The sequence below is a fragment of the Hippopotamus amphibius genome, chromosome 6 (genome assembly GCF_030028045.1).
Source record: "Hippopotamus amphibius kiboko isolate mHipAmp2 chromosome 6, mHipAmp2.hap2, whole genome shotgun sequence".
In the NCBI taxonomy this organism is placed as follows: Eukaryota; Metazoa; Chordata; class Mammalia; order Artiodactyla; family Hippopotamidae; genus Hippopotamus; species Hippopotamus amphibius.
This window is the reverse complement of record NC_080191.1, coordinates 75,943,063-75,962,618: the sequence shown is the minus strand read 5'-3', so window position 1 is coordinate 75,962,618 and position 19,556 is coordinate 75,943,063. Positions and strand designations below refer to the sequence as shown.

The window sequence follows — 19,556 nt, the reverse complement described above, 5'->3', positions numbered from 1 at the left end:
CCTGGTAGTGCAGTGGTTAAGAATCCGCCTGCCAATGCAGGGGACACAGGTTCAATCCCTGGTCCGGGAAGATCCCACATGCCTCGGAACAACTAAGCCCGTGCGTCACAACAACTGAGCCTGTGTGCCGCAACTACAGAAGCCCATGTGACTAGAGCCCGTGCTCCGCAACAAGAGAAGCCACCGCAGTGAGAAGCCTGTGCGCTGCAATGAAGAATAGCCCCCACTCGCCTCAACTAGAGAAAGCCCACGCGTGGCAACAAAGACCCAATGCAGCCAAGAAGATAAACGTAAATAAATAAATTTAAAAATAAATAAAGTGATTATAGGGGACTTCCCTGGCGGTCCAGTGGTTAAGAATCCACATTTCCAGTGCAGAGAGCATGGGTTCGATCCATGGTTGGGGAACTAAGATCCCTCATGGCGTGTGGTGTGGCAAAAAAAAAAAAGAAAACCAAAACATCTTCCTCATGCAGGACTCTTGGGCTGGGGAGCCTGATGTGGGCCTCAGACCCCTTGCTCTTGAGGAGAAACTCTGAGACTGTAACTATTCTCCCGCTTGTGGGTTTCCCACCCAGTGGTATGGGCGGTGACTGCACTGCAACTCCGCCCCTCCTACCTGTCTTGTTGTGGTTCTCTCTCCATATCTTTAGTTATAGAAGGTGTTTTCTGGTAGGTTCTGGTTTTTCTTATCAGCAGTATCTCTGTGAATAGTTGTAATTTTGGTGAGCCCAAGGGAGAACGTAAGCTCAGGGTCCTCCTACTCCACCGTCTTGAGACCCCTCTTATTCTTGTGGATTTTTAATAAGGTCATTTGTCTTGGACAATCTGCTTTTTTTGTATCATTGTAGTTAGTGTAAGTCTCCCAGCCAAGGCAGGGGTTGTCAAGTCCAAAGTGACCTACAGATGTGGAACTGTTAATACCTCTGTTTGTCTGACTCTATGGTCAAGAGCTTTCTGCTCTCATGTTATGGCACCATTTATATCAGAAGCTTGTCCTTAAAAGTCCATGTGAATAAAAAGTTAATTTTTCATGGAAGTCCATATGTAGCAATTCCATCTCACTAGTTTGGAACTTTTACAAATGTCTTCTTTAATTCATTCATGGCTCACAGTTGGAAAAATTCATTATTTATACCAAAGACAACATGATAGACATCTAAGAATGGCCAAAATTACAGGATTAAGGTAGCTCACCCTATGGCAATATACAGTAACTGGAATGTTAGAAATCAAAGACTTTGATTCACCGCCCATTCCCCAGTCCTGTTCTTATCTGAGTCATAACTTACTTTATTTTTTTTTTTTTTTAATTTATTTATTTTTTTTGGGGGGTACACCAGGTTCAATCATCCGTTTTTATACACATATCCCCATCTTCCCTCCCTTCCTTGACGCCCCCCCCAAGCATAACTTACTTTAATACATGGCATAATGTCTAGTTACTCAAATCAAATGTCTGGTAGGAGTCCTTTCCCTGACCATCGATGTTAATTAAGCTATCAATAAATCTGATCTATTCTAACCTCCAAAATTTATATCAAATCTGTCCCCTTCTTTCAATTCCCACTGTCTCCATTCATTTCACTTATGGACTACTAAAGTGACCTCCTGTTATATGCTTCCATCCTGAAATCTACAATCCATTTTCCCCACATCAGCCAGAATATGTACATCAGTTATCAGCTGCTGTGTAACAAACCACCCCACATCATAATGGTTTCAAAAACAGCTATTATATTTGCTCATGATTCTGTGGGTTGGCCAGCAGGGTTCAGCTGGAACAACAAGTCTGTATTTCATGCAGAGTGAGCTGGACTTGCTCATGTGGCTGCAATTTCAGCTGGAGAAGCCAAGATGGTGTTACTCACATGCCTGACCCCTCAGATGGATGGCTGGGATTCTGGGGCCTGTGCGCTGGAATCTTTCAGGACCTCTCCATCCATGGGGCCTCTCCAGTAAGCTAGCCCAGACTTCTTTTCATGGCGGCTCAAGGCACCAAGAAAGTGAAAAAGGAAGTAGCAAGGTCACTGTCACTTCTGCCACATTCTGTTAGTTAAAGAAAGTCCCAGAGTCTGCCCACATTTAAGAGGAGGGAAGATAGGAGGCAGGAGTAGTAAAGTCACATTTGCAGAAGGGCATGTGGGATGGCATGATCCATCAATCATTGTGGCCATCTTTGGAAACAGTCTACCAGCATGAGCTCTTTATAAACCATTCATTTCGCCTCCCTTCTTAAAACTCTTCAATGCCTCCGTGACACTTGGAATAAAATCCAAACTCTTTATCCTGGTGGAAAAGACTACCTGTTTCTCATGCCTACCACCCTCCCCCTCTCTCATCACACAGATATTTTGTTCCTCCAACACCAGGTCCTTTCACTTCTCCTTGGTTTTTCCAACGTTGAAGATACCTTTCAGGGGAACAAGCTCCACCCTGACTTTCACTTTGCTGTCTGTCTGCTTCTCACGGTCAACTCAAATGTCACCTTCTTTGAAAGGTCTTCTCTGGCGACCCCATCTAAATCAGGCTCCTTCTCTCATCCCCATTTACCCTCTCGTCTCTCTCTATTTCCTTCAAAGTATAGCCCTAAAAATCCAATTGTCTTCATGTTCATTAAAAAAATATACTTGTAGACTATTAAAGAGATAAAGTTATCAAGTGTAAGTCTCTATAAAGGCTACAAATATGTTTGCACATTTAAAGCAGAATGTTTCTTTCTGTGGAGGGAAACCAGGAGACGGTAGGTCAGGTGTGGGGGTGGGTGAGGGGAAACACCAATATTTCATTGGATGTTCTTTTATGCTGTTTGACTATTTACCATATGCGTGTTCTTAAAATATCAAAACATTATTTTACTAAAATATATTTAATAATGGTTTGCCTCCGTGGAAATGATTTAATGATTTATAATGATTTCATCAGGGCATCCACCCACTGTCTTAAGAGAACTGGAGATTCTGAGCTGCCCTCTTGAAAAATCTGGCTTTCCTGGATTAGCAGGAGTCCGGCAAGATTCTATAGAAGGCTCTTTCCTTTTTTGCTTCAAGAGAGAATTAATGGCTTTAAATACATATTTAAAAAGAAAGCCTGAAAGGCTTTCAACATGTGAATCCCAGGAACCAGGCGCAATGCCATCAGATGCCTCAAAATACCCTAAGATGCAGGCTGCAGGCTGTATTTAATTGCTTGCCCTATTCAGAACTGCAATTATTCTGCCTAAATTGTACAGGTCTCTTTTAAATAGCTCTCATGATCCTTGTCACAAGGCATCTAATTGGTAACAGCAAAATAATTCACTAAAATAAGGGCACAAACTTCTGGCCTTTAGAATTCAAATTTTAAACAGAAATACACTTAGATGTTATACTTTAGCTTAGCGTGGAGTACAGTAGAGCCACATAAGTCATAAAGAGAACTAAATCACTTACAATTTGTGTTCCTAATAAAAAGGAGGGATGCCGATCAATTATTTTATTATAAGTATTTTCTACTTTTGTTCGTTAGGAAGCTTTTCAATTTTTCCTTTTTTCCTTCCTTTCAGTGAATTCTGTAAATTAATGGCCTGAGAAACAGACCCAGTTTTGAGTGTCTATGTGTGTTTTGCTTCTTTACCTAGGAGGTTGGGAGCCAGCTCTTCCCTTCCCCTTCCTCCTTTTCAGTTTCAGGCCATAATGTAATGTAACTTTAGCTTTGGGTCATTAATAGGAATAAGGTCTAGCGTTCAGCTGAGTTCCAAAGTAGTTTTACCATCTACCCCACGCGGTACCTTGGGTGAATTTTTTGTATCGTAAATCAAAGACAATAATATTACTTCAAATATTATTTGCAAGCGTGCCTTCCTTATTCACGGAAAAGAATAAATATTAGTTGGAAAATTTTGGCAAAAGACAAATCTCAGCTTTCATGCTGCTGCAAAATATCTCTGAAAGTTGAGTTTTTTAGAAAGGAAGGGTTGGCAAAAATAGAATAAGCATTCAATAGTCATTATACTGGACTTCCCTGGTGGCGCAATGGTTAAGAATCTGCCTGCTCAATGCAGGGGACACAGGTTCAAGCCCTGGTCCGGGAAGATCCCACATGCTGGGGAGCAACTAAGCCCATGTACCACAACCACTGAGCCTGCGCTCTAGAGCCCGCAAGCTATAACTACGGAAGCCCGCACACCTACAGCCCATTTCCCAACCAGCGAAGCCACCGCAATAAGAAGCCCACGCACTGCAACGAAGAGTAGCCCCCACTCTCCGCAACTAGAGAAAGCCCGCACAGCAACAAAGACCCAATGCAGCCAATAAATAACAAATAAAATAAGTTAATTAATTTAAAAAATAAGCCAAAAAGTCATTATACTGTAATTCCTTCAAATCTTCAGGCAGTCCTAAAGGGATCAAGGCCTGAGAGCCATCATCTCCTGCATGTCAGCTCATTTTGGTCGCACTCTTGCAGAGCATAGTTCATATCTACCCCACTGTGGCATTTCCCAGGGTTTAGAGTAAGTAGAAAATTTGGCTTCTGTTTTGTCCTGAAGTTTCTCTCAAAAATAGGCCTGGCTATGTACTGTATAACTTCCTCCCTTTCCTTTCGTTTATTTCATAAACATTTATTAAGCACCTATCATGTATGTGGCAACCTGCCATGGTTACATACAATAGCAAAAACCAAGAGTAGCCCAGAGACAAGTCCTCCCATTCTTGAGAACACCCTCCCAGGGAGATGTCTCAGAGCCTGAGCTCCGGGCCAGAGTGATCAGGGCAGTAGCTCATTCACCGAGCAGATCTCACACTGAGTGTCTCAAAGCTTTCAGGATTTAGTGTCTTTCTATTTTTATTTAGTTTCTGAAAGAATTCACACACATCACTTTTTAAATTTAAGAACTTCCAAGATATTTTTCAACATATTCCTTACTCCAAAGCTGACAGTATTGCAATAATAATCAAAAAAGAAGAAAAACTATAAAGATTTTTCCTGTTCTATTCGCTCAAACTTTATCAATACTGTACATTTCTGAAATGACAGTGAATTCGAATCTCTGAAACCTATATATGACTCTCATCTGCCTTGGGGTGGAGCATACTTGAGGATTTGGCTTTTATTGATTTGTCTGTGTGTGTGTGTGTGTGTGTGTGTGTGTGTGTGTTTGTTCCTTTCTTTCTCAAGAATCATCTAATTCTCAAATATCCTAGGGTGTACTCCAATCTACTGCTGGTGTTTCCCTCCCCAACCCCCGGCAGGATCTCTCTTTTGGGGGGCAGGCAGAGGACCATCAGGTATCTCCGTTCATTCTTGGTCTCAGGCACCGAGGGGTTTTTGGCTTAGCAATTGTCCTGGCTGAACCCCTGGGTCCCCAGGGCAAACACACTCAACAAACAGCCCGGAGGATGTCCTGATGGTCTGGACTGACCTTGGACTGGCTTCTAGGGCCCCATACATAGCTCTCTGCAGTTTGAATCAGGCCAGCTCAACAGTTCCCCAGGCTGGTGGTTTGTTCTGGGATAGCTGAAAGTCTGAAGACCACTCTAAAAGAGACTTCTTCCCAGGTAGTTCTTTAAACAGAATGGATGAAAATGAACTAGGAAAAGTACCCCTAAAATAATTTCCCCTGAGAAGAGCAAGTAGAGCCTGCTTGTGCTGAATATACTATTTGCCTCCCACCCCAACCCCTGGAACCCACTTTCTGCCCTCCCTACCCAATCTCTGAGTCCTGGACTAGGTTCCAGGCTCTCTAGCCCTCTGGCCTCCAGCTGGATTTGGCCAATGGGAAGCTCTTTCAGCAGAATGGAGAGAATTCCCTGGCGGTCTAGCGGTTAGGACTCTGTGCTACCACTGCAGGGGGCCTGGGTTCAATCCCTGATTGGGGAATTAAGATCCTGCAAGCTGTCAAGCATGCCCCCCCAAAAAAGAAGAGAATTGGGGGTGGGAGGCAAAAGAGGTCAGTGTCTTCCTTCCCATCCTTCCCACTGCTGTCTCCTTGACAGGAGGTGGTTCTGGCAGTGCCTGCTTCCTCATCAGCTATCGTACCTGTTTTGTGCTCCCTGTTCAGGACTCTAGCTCCCTCCCTTTTTCTTTTAATTAAAAAAAATTTTTTTTATTTATTGGTTGCTTTGGGTCTTTTTGCTATGCGTGGGCTTTCTGTAGTTGCGGAGAGTGGGGGCTACTCTTTGTTGCAGTGCGTGGGCTTCTCATTGCGGTGGCTTCTCTTGTTGCTGACCACGGGCTCTAGGGGGCTCAGTAGTTGTGGTTCGTGGGCTCTAGAGCACACACTCCGTAGCTGTGGCGCACGGGCTTAGTTGCTCCATAGCATGTGGGAGCTTGCCGGACCAGGGCTCAAACCCGTGTCCCCTGCATTGGCAGGATTCTTAACCACTGTGCCATCAGGGAAGTCCTAGCTCCCTTCCTTTACACCAACTAGTCCAACTAGTTTAGGGGTGATAATCTCTTCCCACTGTTGCCCTCAACCCCCGTGTGGGTTCCTAAAATCTGCCCACATCCTAGTAAATGGTCCCTTTTCATTTAAAAATCCTCTTAAATTAAAATCTTTGCGTGTACCATCTATTTTTCTCCTGGGAAGGACCTTCCCTGATACATGTTATACTGCCTCTACCTGGAAAATCCCAAGACCTTCCCAATTAGAAGCAGCCACCTTCTAGAAGGTGTCTGCATCCACCTTCAACACCTACAGCTACTACCAAGTCGAGGACAAGAGTCATGATTTGCTAGACTGGGATTTCTTGCAGGGCAAGAACACTGTTCTGAGCCTACGTGGCAGCCCCCACCCTCACCCCTTAGCCCAGCCACTTGGCATAGAGCAGGTTCTTCATCCAAATTCCCTGCGTAGGCCACACCCTGGGACCCCAAGAGCCTCCAGCCTCAGCTCCGTTCCTCCTCTTCTCTTCCCCCACACCACCTGCTGAGCTGCTGGCACCTGTAGGATCTGGAGCATCCTGCCGGCCAGCTGGTTTATTTCTCATTGTGCTTGACAGGAGGAAGTTCATCCACGTGATTTTTTGCAGTATCCAGAAAGGGTGGGTACAGTATGTCCTGTGGTGAAACGCTGGTGGAGCAGTGCAGGTTTTAGTCTCACCCCCACACTGCTGCTATTCCTCTGTGAGAATGGTCTCCCCTCACCACCACCCCTTCTCTCCCCCCAAAAAGCCTTGAAACATTTTATTTTGAGATGTGGGGTTTGGGATTACAGTCTATTCAACAATGAGACAGGAAGAGGTGGCTATGAATAGCCCCTTAGTGTGTTATACACCTGAGACCTTTCCCCACACGCGGCAGAGGAATCATTATTCAGGCTAGGCAGCCACGAGGCGTGTTATTTTTTTCAGAAACATTTACAGCTGGGTAGGCCTGATGAGTGAATACGTATGTTTGCTCGGTGGGAAGCACTTTGAACTGCAAGCGCGCACTGCAAGGGGATTGCTATGGAGACCGCGCCGCCTCTGCGGTGCATTTCTCTTGAGTTTTCTTCTCGGGGAGCCTCAGCACCCACGGGGTGTCCTGGGCACGCCGCTCTCAGAAGGGGCCTCGGCGCAGCAGTGTTGGCGGGGTGGGCAGCCCACGTGGGACTGGAACCCTCGCCCAGGGCCAAAAGCTGGAGAAGGCCGCCCCAGGTAGGGTGTGTGTGTCGGGGATGGGCGGGGAGAGGTTCTCAGGGTGTGCGGGCCCCCAGCTCGCCGGCCTGTGCGGGGACCCCGTGCAGGAGGGGCGCTCGGGGGCCCCCGGCGCGCAGCCGCGGGGGGTGACTGCGCCGCGTCCGGGGGCCCCGGTCCCGGGCGTGTGTCTGTGTGCGCTGCTGGGTGGGCGGAGGGCCCCGCGCCGCCCTGCTCCCCCTCGGACGTGTGTGCGCGCGGCCTCGGCCCAGCGCCCCAGCGAGCGGTGCCTGCGCCCGGGAAAGCGCGCGCGCGCGCCCGTGCGGGGTGTGTGTGTGTGTGTGTGAGTGTGTGACAGTGTGTGTCAGGTGACTTGGGTCACGCAGTCTCTCTCTCCCTCCTCGGGGGAGGAACTGCCGCGCTCCGGCTGACTCCTCCGCCGGCGGGCGGGGCGGGGCGGGGCGGGGCGGGGGGCTCCGGGCGCGCTGGGAACCGCGGGACCCAGACCGGGACGCCGACCGCCGCGGGGGACGCGCGGCCCCCGCCTCCGCCCGCGAACCTCCGCACAAAACCCCAATTCAGAAATAGGTTGCGAGCGGCAGGCCGGGAGGTTTGCCCCCCACCCCCCACCCCTCCCAGCCGCCGGGGACCCCGGTCGCCCCCGGGACGGCCGGCCGTGGGCGCGATGAGCCAGGTGCCGGGGAAGCCGCAGCCCGAGGAGGAGGACGACGACGAGGAGGAGGACGAGCTGGTGGGGCTAGCGGACTACGGGGACGGGCCCGACTCCTCGGACGCCGAGCCGGACAGCGGGGCGGAGGAGGGAGGTGAGCGCCGGGTCCCCCGCTCGGCCCCCCGCCCCGAGCGTCCTCGGCCCGCACCCCGGCCGGGCCGGGCGCGCGCGGGCCGGCGACTTGGAGGGGATCCAGGCGAGCGGAGTTGCGAGATGGGGGTGGGGAGGGGCGCCAGAGGAGCCGCCGCGAGCTGCAAAATGGGGGAGCCCGGGTGCAGGCAGCGGAGGGGGGACCGGGATCGTTGGGGAGGGTAGAGAGGAAGGGACTGGGCAGGAGGGACGCGCGCTCTCTGGCCGCTCCGGGGCCAGTACCTCCCCTACCCCTCACGCCGAGCTTCTCCGCAGGGTCTGGGGGTTGGGGAGGGGAGGGACCGCCCGGCGCGCCCTGGGACCGCTCCCTGAAGGCTGCTGTCGAAGCCGGGGTCAGATGTCGTGGCTAAAAAAGGCAGCCGGCAGCAGCGTGACTGGCAGGGTCGTCGGCAGCTGCGGGTGTCAGTCTTGCCCCGTGCGGCCGCGGGAGGGGTCCTGGGGCCTCCCAGGTCGGCGGCGTGGGGGCGCCGGTGGAGCGGCTGAGGGAGGCACCCAGGTGATAAGGGTGTCGCCGAGTGGCCGCGGGTACCCGGAGATCCAGGCAAATAAGGTTGTTAGGACACCTTATCTCTGCTCAGTGTCACCACCTGGGCATGACAGCGCCTGCCGTGGAGTGAGCGCAGGGCGGCGGAATACAGAGCCACTCAGAAGCAAACTCTTGTTTCCTGTTCAAGAAGAGGGAATTAGCAATTGTTCGGCCTGTGGGGGCTTCCTGCATTTAATTCTTAAGGCCTAAGGGAGTTGAGAGCTTTTGAGGATTCCAGAAAGGTTCATCTTTTTTGTTTCCCTCCAAATCGAGAAAAAAGCCCTTGATCGTAAGGTCATTTGGAAAGGTCAGTAGAATGAGGCAGGTAACCCTAAGATCTAGGTGAAACTGTCAGCATCCTAAAGAAGGAACTAACTTTTAAAGTGTTCACTTTGAAGAAATTGTATGAGGGATAACAGGTACTTTTTTGACTGCTGACTTTGAAGAACTTTTATTGAAAATTCACTGAACTTCCCTTCAGTTCTCCATATAAATCAAGTCTTTCTCTGGGGGGCAGTTTTCATTGTTTTGCATAAGGTAGGTGCTACTTTCAATTAATCAGAAAGGGAAGATTGTTAACTAAACCTTGAGCCTGATAGATGAGAAAGGAGCTTTCCAAGTCACCCATTTTCATAGTGTCCGGTCCCCGGGGAGCACTTGTGCTAATTCCCTATTTGCTTAAACTCGTGTGTGCACCTGTTCGCCTCTCTCTTCCGCACTCCCCATAGTCGGTTCCACAGTCTAGTAGGTGGCCACATGTTTGTAGATAAAGGCTTTCAAGCCTTTTGTTGGAGTCTCTAGGGCTACCTTTGGTAATTAAATTGTTCAGTCGCTTCATTATTATTCAAATTGCATTTGTTAGCTCTTCCTAGATTCTTAGGAGGCTCCGGAGAGATTCAGAAAGGGGATGTACTTGCAAGGTATTTGAAATGGTAGACACCCAATAGGGTGCAATGGTGATCCTCTTTGAAAAAAAAAGGAAAAGAAATGAGACTATATATGGGAAGAAAAACCCTGTAATTTGATATTGTCCTGGGGGCCAGAGACTGAGTTCCAGGAAAAGCCCGGTACCTGTTTGTTTATTCTGCAGTTCTTTAAGGGGGCACTTTAAAATTTTGATCTAGGGACTTGAAGTGGAAATAACGCTTTGGCTGAGGGGGGTAGATTTCCTGAACAAAGGGCTTCCCCAAAGCTGGGTGTGGGATGCTCCCCACTGCTCCTAACCCAAGGTAAATCCGCCTGTAACTGACGCTTGTAATTATTTTAGTAATAAAATCCTCCCTCGTGAGTTCTTGGGATCAAAGTGGAATCTTGCTGTAAAAGCCCTGAGTATATTTGTGTGGTAAGAGGAGCAAACAACTGAAGCCTGGCCTTTCTCCACCTGGGCCTGCTGTGGGTATAGTCTGTTCTCTGAAGAGTTCCTCCATTATCTAGGGCTCCTGTTCTTTCCACGTGTTGCTGGCTTTGGTTTGGGGGTTTAGGCCTGAATGCAGAATCTCTATCAGAACATTCGATTTCTAGAGAAGCAGATAGGTCCCTCAGTCAGCAGTTCTAGCAAGGACTGTCCCTGACAACTGTCATGCCAGCTGATATGGTCCTGGGGAGTCAGGATGGGGGTGGAGGCTGGGAGCTGTGACTTCTGTTCTTGTGGCCTTTTGTTCTTGAGATAGCAGCGTGCTACCAAATGGTCATCCCGGTTTCTGATGGGCCCTGGGCATGTGTTGCCTTATAACCCTGTGTTATTTTGGGTAAATTTTACATTTACCTACTCTCAAACTCAAGAAATGGAAAGTGGGGGCTGGGGAGGAGGACTTATTTTCTCTGAGAAAAGATGAATATGGTGCACTCAGAACCATGAGCAAAGCATTTCTCTAATGAATTCCAAACCTTCCTAATGGACTTGGTCTGGTGCCTGAGCTTTGTGAAGACCTGGGGCTTTTTCCATGAGGTTCAGAAATCTACCCTGGTGGGTGGGATGCAGGCCTGACCAGCACTGCTGTGCAAAAGAACGTGATTGAAGGTGGGTAGTGTGATTTTTATTTCCCGTAGTCTTACAAGGAACCTCTGATCTTATTTTTTTAAACTGAATGCCTTGTACATTGTACCACATTGTGCTAAGGTTGAAAATGTAGTGCAGCAAAGATGAGCCTTAAAGTGCACTTCCCTGACTTACACTCCAGATGTTATTTATGAATAGCCGGTGTGTTCTAGGGCACTTTAGTTCTGTTAAGGACAGATTTGGGCACTTCTCAACCCCCCTTTCAGGGTCGTTAATTGGAGATAAGATGAGTCTCACCTTCAACCCAGATAAAACTCCAGAGAGAGGAAGCAATAATTAAACCATTAAAAACAATTGTACCAAAAGTAATGGTTATTTTTAGACACAGGGGCTTTAAGTCTTTAGTAAATTACAGTGCTTTAAAAACTATAATAACAAGGAAAGCAATTAAAAGATCATATTTAATCAGAAAGTGAAATTACTTTTTCCCAAAGTTCCCCCCAGTTTTAAAGGGAAATTTGGCGAAGACAGCTGCTCACCCACAGTCAAGTGTGGTCTTGTTTTCGTAGCAGCCTGTGCACTCTCTCAGGATCTGAGGAAGTGACAGTTTAGGTGGTTATTGCAGACATGAAAAATCCAGAATCAGCAGGTGATACTTCCCTGAGGGGTGTAAGGGCAGTGAATCTGGCAATTCACTTCTATTAATCATTAGTGTCAGCTTTTTCTGTTGTTGTTAAAATAGTTTAAAAAATTATTAGTGAATTTATCTTCTCATTTCTTGAGAGTAAGTAGAGAGAATTGTTCTGATACTGAATCAATGGCTCAGAGTTGCCAGGGGGCTTTTCTGCAACCACAGTCTGGGCTAGAACTGAGCAAGGTTTAGGAGAGGGTCAAGTTCATGGAAATGTAAGTCCCTTCTCTTGTAATTCTGCCTTGTCCAAAAAGAGTTGGGTTGACTACAACCCTGGCTATAGCTAATCTCTTGGGTTCCCTTCTGGCTCTGGAAATACAGAGATATATAAGTATTGGAAACACAAAATAGTTAAAAATGATGTGACCAAAGTCACACCTTAGGCCCAGTGCTTATTCAGATACATATAGTTGGCACATTTTTATATCGGATGTTTGTAAACATGTTTCCATGATTCCTGGTATTAGAGAATCTTAATTCTCTACTTTTATCAGAAATCTCTCCCATTTTAATGTTAGAACAGACGTGGGGTAGTCTAATGGAAAAAAGAGGCAGAATCAGCAAGTCCTGGAGTTCTCGATAAGGGATGTGGCTCAGAGTTGGAAGGATTGTCTTCTTCTGTCCCCGGGTGCGGTGTCTGAGTTCACCCTGCTTTATTCCGTCCCCCCACCTCCCATCACTGTTGGTGACACGATTTTACTTCTATCACAGTGACGTCTGTCCTGCTCGTTTTTCTTACTTCCTCTCTACCTCCTTTATTCTTGTATTCCTTACCCTTTTTTTTTTTAAGGGCAACTTTTTAATTCTCTCTTAAAAAGGGCTTTAAAGCTCTCCTGTGACAGTGGCTTTCCCTGGTTCTGCTGGGATGTGCAAGACAGATGGATTTTTCACTGCTGGCCTAATGCGCTCAGAGAGCTGGTGGACTTTCTCCTCTTGAGGACCTCTGGGGAAGACTCCAGCCCTGTTTCACAGTGTGTAAAACAGAGGACAGCACAAAACTAATCTTAATCACTCTCTGAATGACTGGGAGGAAAAAGAAGTTCATAAGAACACTTTTCCCTTCTCGCAGAAACGTTGATAAATCAGAACACATTAGAAATGTGGGGTTTTTTTGACCGTGCCACATGGCTTGTGGGATCTTAGTTCCCCTAGCAGGGATTGAACCGGGGCCATGGCCATGTAATGAGTCCTAACCCCTGGACCACCAGGGAACTCCCAGAAATGTAATTGGATACAGATGTAAAGGAAACATTCACATGTAGAATCATTTTTTTTTAGTCACCTGCCAATGTGATATGTGAGAATTTCATAGAAAAAGATTTGGTCTTCACATATAAATAAAAATTACCTTCAAAAACCTTTGTCTTTGAAAATACATGTTGTGATTGCATTTAATTTTTCTTACTAAGTAGTTAAACAGTGAATCTTCATAATTTTTGCATATTCTCTTATTAACAGTACTATTATTCATATATTTAATTCCCACTTGGGTTGGAATTTCTTACTGGACTCCTGGGTCTTGAATGCGTAAGTAGTTCCATTGATCAGACATGTAAAGGACCACAGATAATGATGCAAAGGGAAAAAAACCAGAGGCATCTTCCTAAAACCATAAGTACATAGAACCTTAAGCCTTTGTGGAGCCTGCAGAATACTAATAGCAAAGACATTCTAGCTTTCCCTTAAGGCTGAGTGAGCCTCTCACTGTGGTCACATTCCACAGAAGACCCTCTCGTTACCTAGGCTTGGGCTGGGGAAAGAAAAGAAAGAAGAGGGGTGTGTGTGTGTGTGTGTGTGTGTGTGTGTGTGTGTGTGTGTGTGTGTGTGTGTGTGTGTGTGTGTGTGTGTGTGTGTGTGTGTGTGTGTGTGTGTGTGTGTGTGTGTGTGTACATGCTGATAGAGACTGATAGATGAGGAAGTAAAGGCTCCTGGGCTCTGGAACACGTATGGGCATTTATACAGCTGGTAAGTGGCCAAGCTGGGATTTGAACCCCAGTCTGGCACTAACACAGTATTTTTTCCAGCCAATCCATTTGCTGCCACATTATCCTGATTCTTTTGTTAAAGCTTTGTTTTATTTTCCAGTTTTGGGTCTGTTCAAAGGCATCACGTTTTGGAGAATTTTCCTTCATTATAATAGCTCTCAGTTGTCTGATACATCAGAATTTATGAAATGCATTTCATACGGTGCCTCGTTTCCCCCAGGAAGCCAGGGCCGGCCCCGTCAGAACTTCAGTTCCCATTTTCCTGATTTCTGGTTCCTTCTCTGTTGTGAACATTCCCAGCCCACAGATCAGTCAGGCGTGGCCCCCAGGCAACCCTGTTCCCAAGTCCCTGATCCATCTTTCTCCCTTCTTTCCGTCGTTTTTGACAGGGCTCTGCCACTTCTGGGTTAAGTCATTAGGCTGCAAATGTTAAAGGCTGACAAATGGTCCAGTTAGATAACCCCTCCCCATAACGCTGCTCTTGGGTGACTGAGTTTCCCTGGGATCCTCAGTGGTCTCGTTACAAAGCTGCACTATTTGGGAAATTTGGGTACCGACAGGACCCAGTGGAAGATAGGTAAGGTGTGTTCCGTGCCCCTGACCACAGTGGATAAACTTTACCTGGGAATAAAGCTCATCCTCTTGATACCCAAGTGCTGGGCTGGGCCAAAGTCCAATGTGGAGTTTCTTTTTAAAGTTTCAGTTAATTTAGCTTCACATTCTGCTCAATCACTTTAATTTGATCTTCCCAACCAGCGAACATCTATTGAGTGTTCACTGTGGTAAACACTGAGGCCTCAGTTTTCACGTCTGGATAATAAACGCTATCAATTTGGGGATTAGAGAAGAAACTGCGTGTTGTGCGGGTGCTCGGTAATGGTAACCGCTCGTGATAAGAGGTTGGAGCGGGTGGATTTGAGCAGTTTCTCGGTGGCTGAGGCCAAAACCTCTCCAGCGTGCCCTCACCCTCAGCCAACAAGATCAGGGGAAGAAAGGACGGATGAGGCACGGACCACCTCAGCAACCTGCGTTGCCGCTTCAAACCTGCCAGCAGCTTCACAGCTGTATTGACTTCTGAGGCCCTGGATCTTCTCCTCACTGGAGCTGAGGCCAACAGGTACCCCAGACTCAACAGCTTCAAATCCCTGTTCAGCCTCTTTGCCTTTATGAGCTTCATGAATGGGCCCTTATTCACTTGATCTTCCAGGTCAGGAACGTGGGGTTTCTTTGTCCCTTGTCCTCTATGTTCAGAAGATCACCAAGTACTATTCATTGGATTTGAGCTTCTCAAGAATCCATTCCATCTGCCCATTTCCACCTGCTTCTCATTTGTATTTCTAGAACAGCCTCCTAATTATTGTCAGGGAGGAAAACCTCTTAGGTTCTGAATTGGAGTCCTGCAAATTAAACATTAATGACAAAAGACATTAACAAGAGAAAAATAGATTTAATTAAGTCCTAATGCACAAAAACTTGACTCAAGGAGGCAGGTAGAATTTGGGCCTTATATACCATTTTAATAGAGGATGAGGAGGGGTAGAGGGGCACTTCTGGGGAGAAAAAGGACTTCAAAGGGGATGGGGGAAGGGGCACTTATGGAAAAGCAAATCACTAGAAAGGTAAATGGGCTCATAGGAGAATAGGTGGCAGATATGATAGGTTGGTGACAGTGTCTGTTTGGGTGTAGGGCTGACTTCTCTTCTGTGTCTCAGTCTCCAAGAAGAGAAGATGAGAGTTGCTCCTGGGGAGGAGGTTTTTGACAGATGAGTTCTTTTGGGAGGGTCTGCTTTAGGCAAATAAGGGATTTCAGGAACTCCAGTGCCTTTAGCTCAAAAAAATTCTTATGCCATAATGGCTTATTCTAGACCCCTTTGCTGTCCCCACACTGACCCCCTCTAAGGGAGTCTGTTTCTGGAGTGGGCTTCCTGAACATGTTAGTCTCCTCTTAAAATCCTTAGTGATTTCATCATGGCGTTCAGCGTAAAATCCAGACTTGGCAGCATCTCATTCATGAGCTAACCTGTTATCTATCAGTTAATTTATTCAATTGACATTTATTGGGTTCACACCACAGGCTACAATGTATTTTGCCTGTGGATATGTGAGACAATAAACAAGTAAATAAGACAAACATAAAGTGGAAAGATAATTTTGTATAGTAAAGTACTGTGAAGGTGATGCAGGGATACTAGGAAGTGATAGGACCCCACGGAGGCAAGAGGAGGTAAAATTGCCTGTGGGCTGAGTGGGAGGAGGAGCCAGGGGAGGCCTGGGAAAAGCCAGCCAGGCAGAGGGAGGCCCTAAGGTGAGGAAGCAGAAGGCCAGTGTGGCTGCAGGTTCGGGAACTGGTGGGGAGTGTGAACCAGGCATGGGATGAGAGGGTAGCCCACTTAGGACCTTTGGGGGAAGAAGGCATTTGAGTGTTATTCTAAATGCTGTGGGAAGCCGCTGGAGAGTGTGCAGGCTTTTCTTGTCTTTAAACTATGTTCCCAAAACTCCAGAAAGGCCAGATTTTTTTTCCTGGCATGACCTTTCCCTCATTCATCTCTTTTACGCCTCCTCTCCTTTAAGGCTCAGATGCTATTTCTCCAGAGAACCTTCTCACGGAACCGGTAACACCTAGATAGCAGTGCCTTGTAGTTGTCAGCTTTTCTTGTCTATTTTCCCCACTAATCACTAAGGAATGAAGCTTTTCTTTGTGCCTGCAGCCCCTGGCTCAGCCCTGTCAAACAGAACACTTGGCAGATGTTCAGGGAACCTTTATGCAAGGGGAACAAACTGCCCTCTTGTTAATTTCACCTCACTCAGGCAACTTCCTCCAAACCCCAGCGGGACACTTTTAAAGAGCCCTCTCTGGGGTCCCATGTCTAGTCCCAGATTCTCCTGTCATTCCTTTCTGATTTTCCTTTAAAAAAAAAAAAAAAAAAAAAAGGACTAGCCCTTTTATTGCCCCTTTCAAAGCAGCTCACATCCTTCATTCTAACACTTTCACTTTTCTCAGGTGGTTCTTATCAAGCTTGAGCAAGTGGGTGATGCTCAAGGAAATGTGATGGGGGGCGGGGGCTGAGGCCCTCTGGCGGGAGGCCTGGAGGCTGGGGTGCTTCCCATTCTGATGGAAGTTCCCTGATTCCACTTCCAGAATGGAACCAGATCCTCTGAGAAACCCCATAGGGTTTCAGAAACAGGGATATTTAAGAGACTGAGAGGATTAGAGGGAAGATTTTTGCCAGCAGGCTTTTCTGATGTAAGAACCACCCCCCCCCCCCCCCAGTTCAACCGCAGTGGCCCTACAACATTTTTTCACTGTGGGTCCACAATAAAAAATACATTTATATTAGGAACCAGCACCCACCTACGTTTAAGTAAATGTAAAAGAGTTTCAGTAGCAGTGTTTACTCTTGTTAGGCATAACGCACTCTGATATTTTCTGGTCTCTTCTTTTGTCTTTGTTGCAGTTTTAGTTTAATGCCAGCTGATTGGTGGCTGAGGCCCTGGGTAAGGGCTCTAGCACATACCAATCCTGTGACCTTGGGCAGGTTCCTTCCCCCAAGTTCCTCAGGTGTAAAACAGACTTGTACCTCCTCCCTGGGTGGGTAAAGTTTGTAGAAATGTCTAGCGAGGTCCCTGGCACACCGTATATTTCTGTACATGCCAGTTAAATACTATAAAATACATCTGCATGGGTGTGCAGGGTCTCCACAGAGTTGCTGGGGGCGGGGGCGGGGGTGGGGTGGGGGTGGATACTTCCAGCTGTGTGTGTATGTTTTAGCTGTATGTGTATTTCACTTCCCGGCTGCTCTCTGTATGTAAACACCCATACACACTCCCTCCCCTTTCCACCGTGGTCTCCATGACCTCCCCACTCTCCCAGCAGGAGGAGATTGAACCTCCAGAGCACTAGTACCCATGATCATGCCACATAGAGACTTGCAGACCCTGCTGAAGAGAAAATCTGCACCCATATCCAGCAGTATCAATTGGGAAGAAATAAAGACATTTATATGCACGTAAATATTTTTGTAGTTGTACATAATTAAACGTGCACTTATATTTTCTACTGGTTTGAGATGCTTATTCTTATATTTTAAAAAAATCAATACATAGGGGCTTCCTAGGTGGCGCAGTGGTTAAGAATCCGCCTGCCAATGCAGAGGTCACGGGTTCGATCCTAGCTCCAGGAAGATCCCACATGCCGCGGAGCAACTAAGCCCGTGTGCCAAAAAAAAAAAAAATCGATACATGACTGTGCTTTTTAAACTAAATAAATTATTTATTTATTTATTGGCTGTGTTGGGTCTCCATTGCTGCCCGCGGGCTTTTTCCAGTTGCGGCGGGCTTCTCATTGCAGTGGCTTCTCTTGTTGCAGAGCACAGGCTCTAGGCGCGCAGGCTTCAGTAGTTGTGGCATGTGGGCTCTAGAGCACACGCTCAGTAGTTGTAGCTCACGGGCTTAGTTGCTCCATGGCATGTGGGATCTTCCTGAACCAGGGATCAAACCCTTGTCCCCTGCATTGGCAGGTGGATTCTTAAACACTGCACCACCAGGGAAGTCCCCGTAACTGTGCTTTTCTAACAAGGACCATAGCTTTCTCTTACTTACCTTTTGCCTACCTCTCCCTCACCAGTCTCCCATGTCTACATTGTCTGGAATTTTAGTTTCTGATTTTTATTCAAAAATTTAAAATCAATACTTACTTTAAATTAATGGGTTTCAGTAAAATTTGTCTTCCATTGCTTATTGCATTCCCCTATATTTGAGTGTGTTTTCTTTCAGGAGTGCATCCTTGAGTAATTCTTTCAGAGAGATTAAGTAGAGAGTAAACTTTTAGAGTCCTTGGGTGTCTGAAAACATCTTTATTTCACTCCTACATTTGAAAAATAGTATGACTGGGTATATATCAACAAATCTGGGTTCAAAGGTATTTTCCTTCAGTCCTTTGACAATACTGTCCTATTCTTACATCCGTGCTGTCAACAAGTCTGATGTCTTTCTGATTCCGTTGTAGGTAATTGTTTTCCTTTTCTCATAGTTTTAAGGACTTTATTATTATCCTTGATGTTTTGAAGTTTTACTGTGATTATTCTAGATGTGGGCTTGTTTTGGTTTAAATTTCTCCTTTTTACTTTGGGGGCCTGTTCATTTTAAGTGTTACTTTTTAAACAGGCTTATCTATTATTTAGTTAAATATTGCTTTCCTCTATATTATGTATTTTCTCCTTTTGGAACTTCTTTGAAGAATAATGGGACTTCTGCATCCTATTCTTGATGTTACTTTAACCTTTATTTCATACTTTCCAGTGTCTATCCCTTTGTACTATGTTCTGAGAGAAGTTGACTTTCTAATTCACTAATGCCCTCTTCATCTGTGTTTATTCTGCTTTTTAACCCATATATCCTCCCCGCCCAACAATTGTGTTTTTATTTCTAAGATCCTTAAGGCCCTTTTTCATAACTGCTCTTATTCTGAAACTGTCTGTTCTTGTTTCATGAATGCCATATTCTCTGTGACCTCTGAGTGTTTTAATTATACTTGAAAGTTTACTCTGACTCCTGTATGAACTCTGCTTCTTCAGGTATACATTCTTCCATTTGTTGAGTCTGTATTCTCTTCTATAATCTTGTCTTTCCTCAAATATTTGGCATTTGAGGAAATGTCTGGAGGCAGGATGGTGCTTCTTCCACCTCTTGGACTACACACACATTGCAGTGAGAGTTAGGGAAGGTCAGAGTACAGGGAGGGGGTACTGTGGGTGCTTCTTGTTTCTTCTGGGCATCACTAGCCACTAGGGCACTGCTTTCCACCTCATACCTACAGTCCTATATTCACTGCTCCCACTTGGAAGATAGTCTAGTGTGTACATAGGGTGGGTGCAGAGTTTA

General features: G+C 46.5%; 1 protein-coding gene across 2 annotated transcripts in view; it reads left to right on the top strand.

Moving 5' to 3' along the window:
- The first annotated feature begins 8,010 nt into the window (after positions 1-8,010).
- Positions 8,011-19,556, top strand: part of RRAGD (Ras related GTP binding D) — a 42,320-nt gene continuing 30,774 nt past the window's right edge. For both annotated transcript variants that reach the window (XR_009054402.1, XM_057740079.1), the window contains exon 1: positions 8,011-8,419. Coding sequence is in view for 1 of the 2 variants with exons in the window: in XM_057740079.1 (XP_057596062.1) it covers positions 8,281-8,419 (139 nt within the window). In the remaining variant the exon portion in view is untranslated. The remainder of the gene's footprint in view (positions 8,420-19,556) is intronic.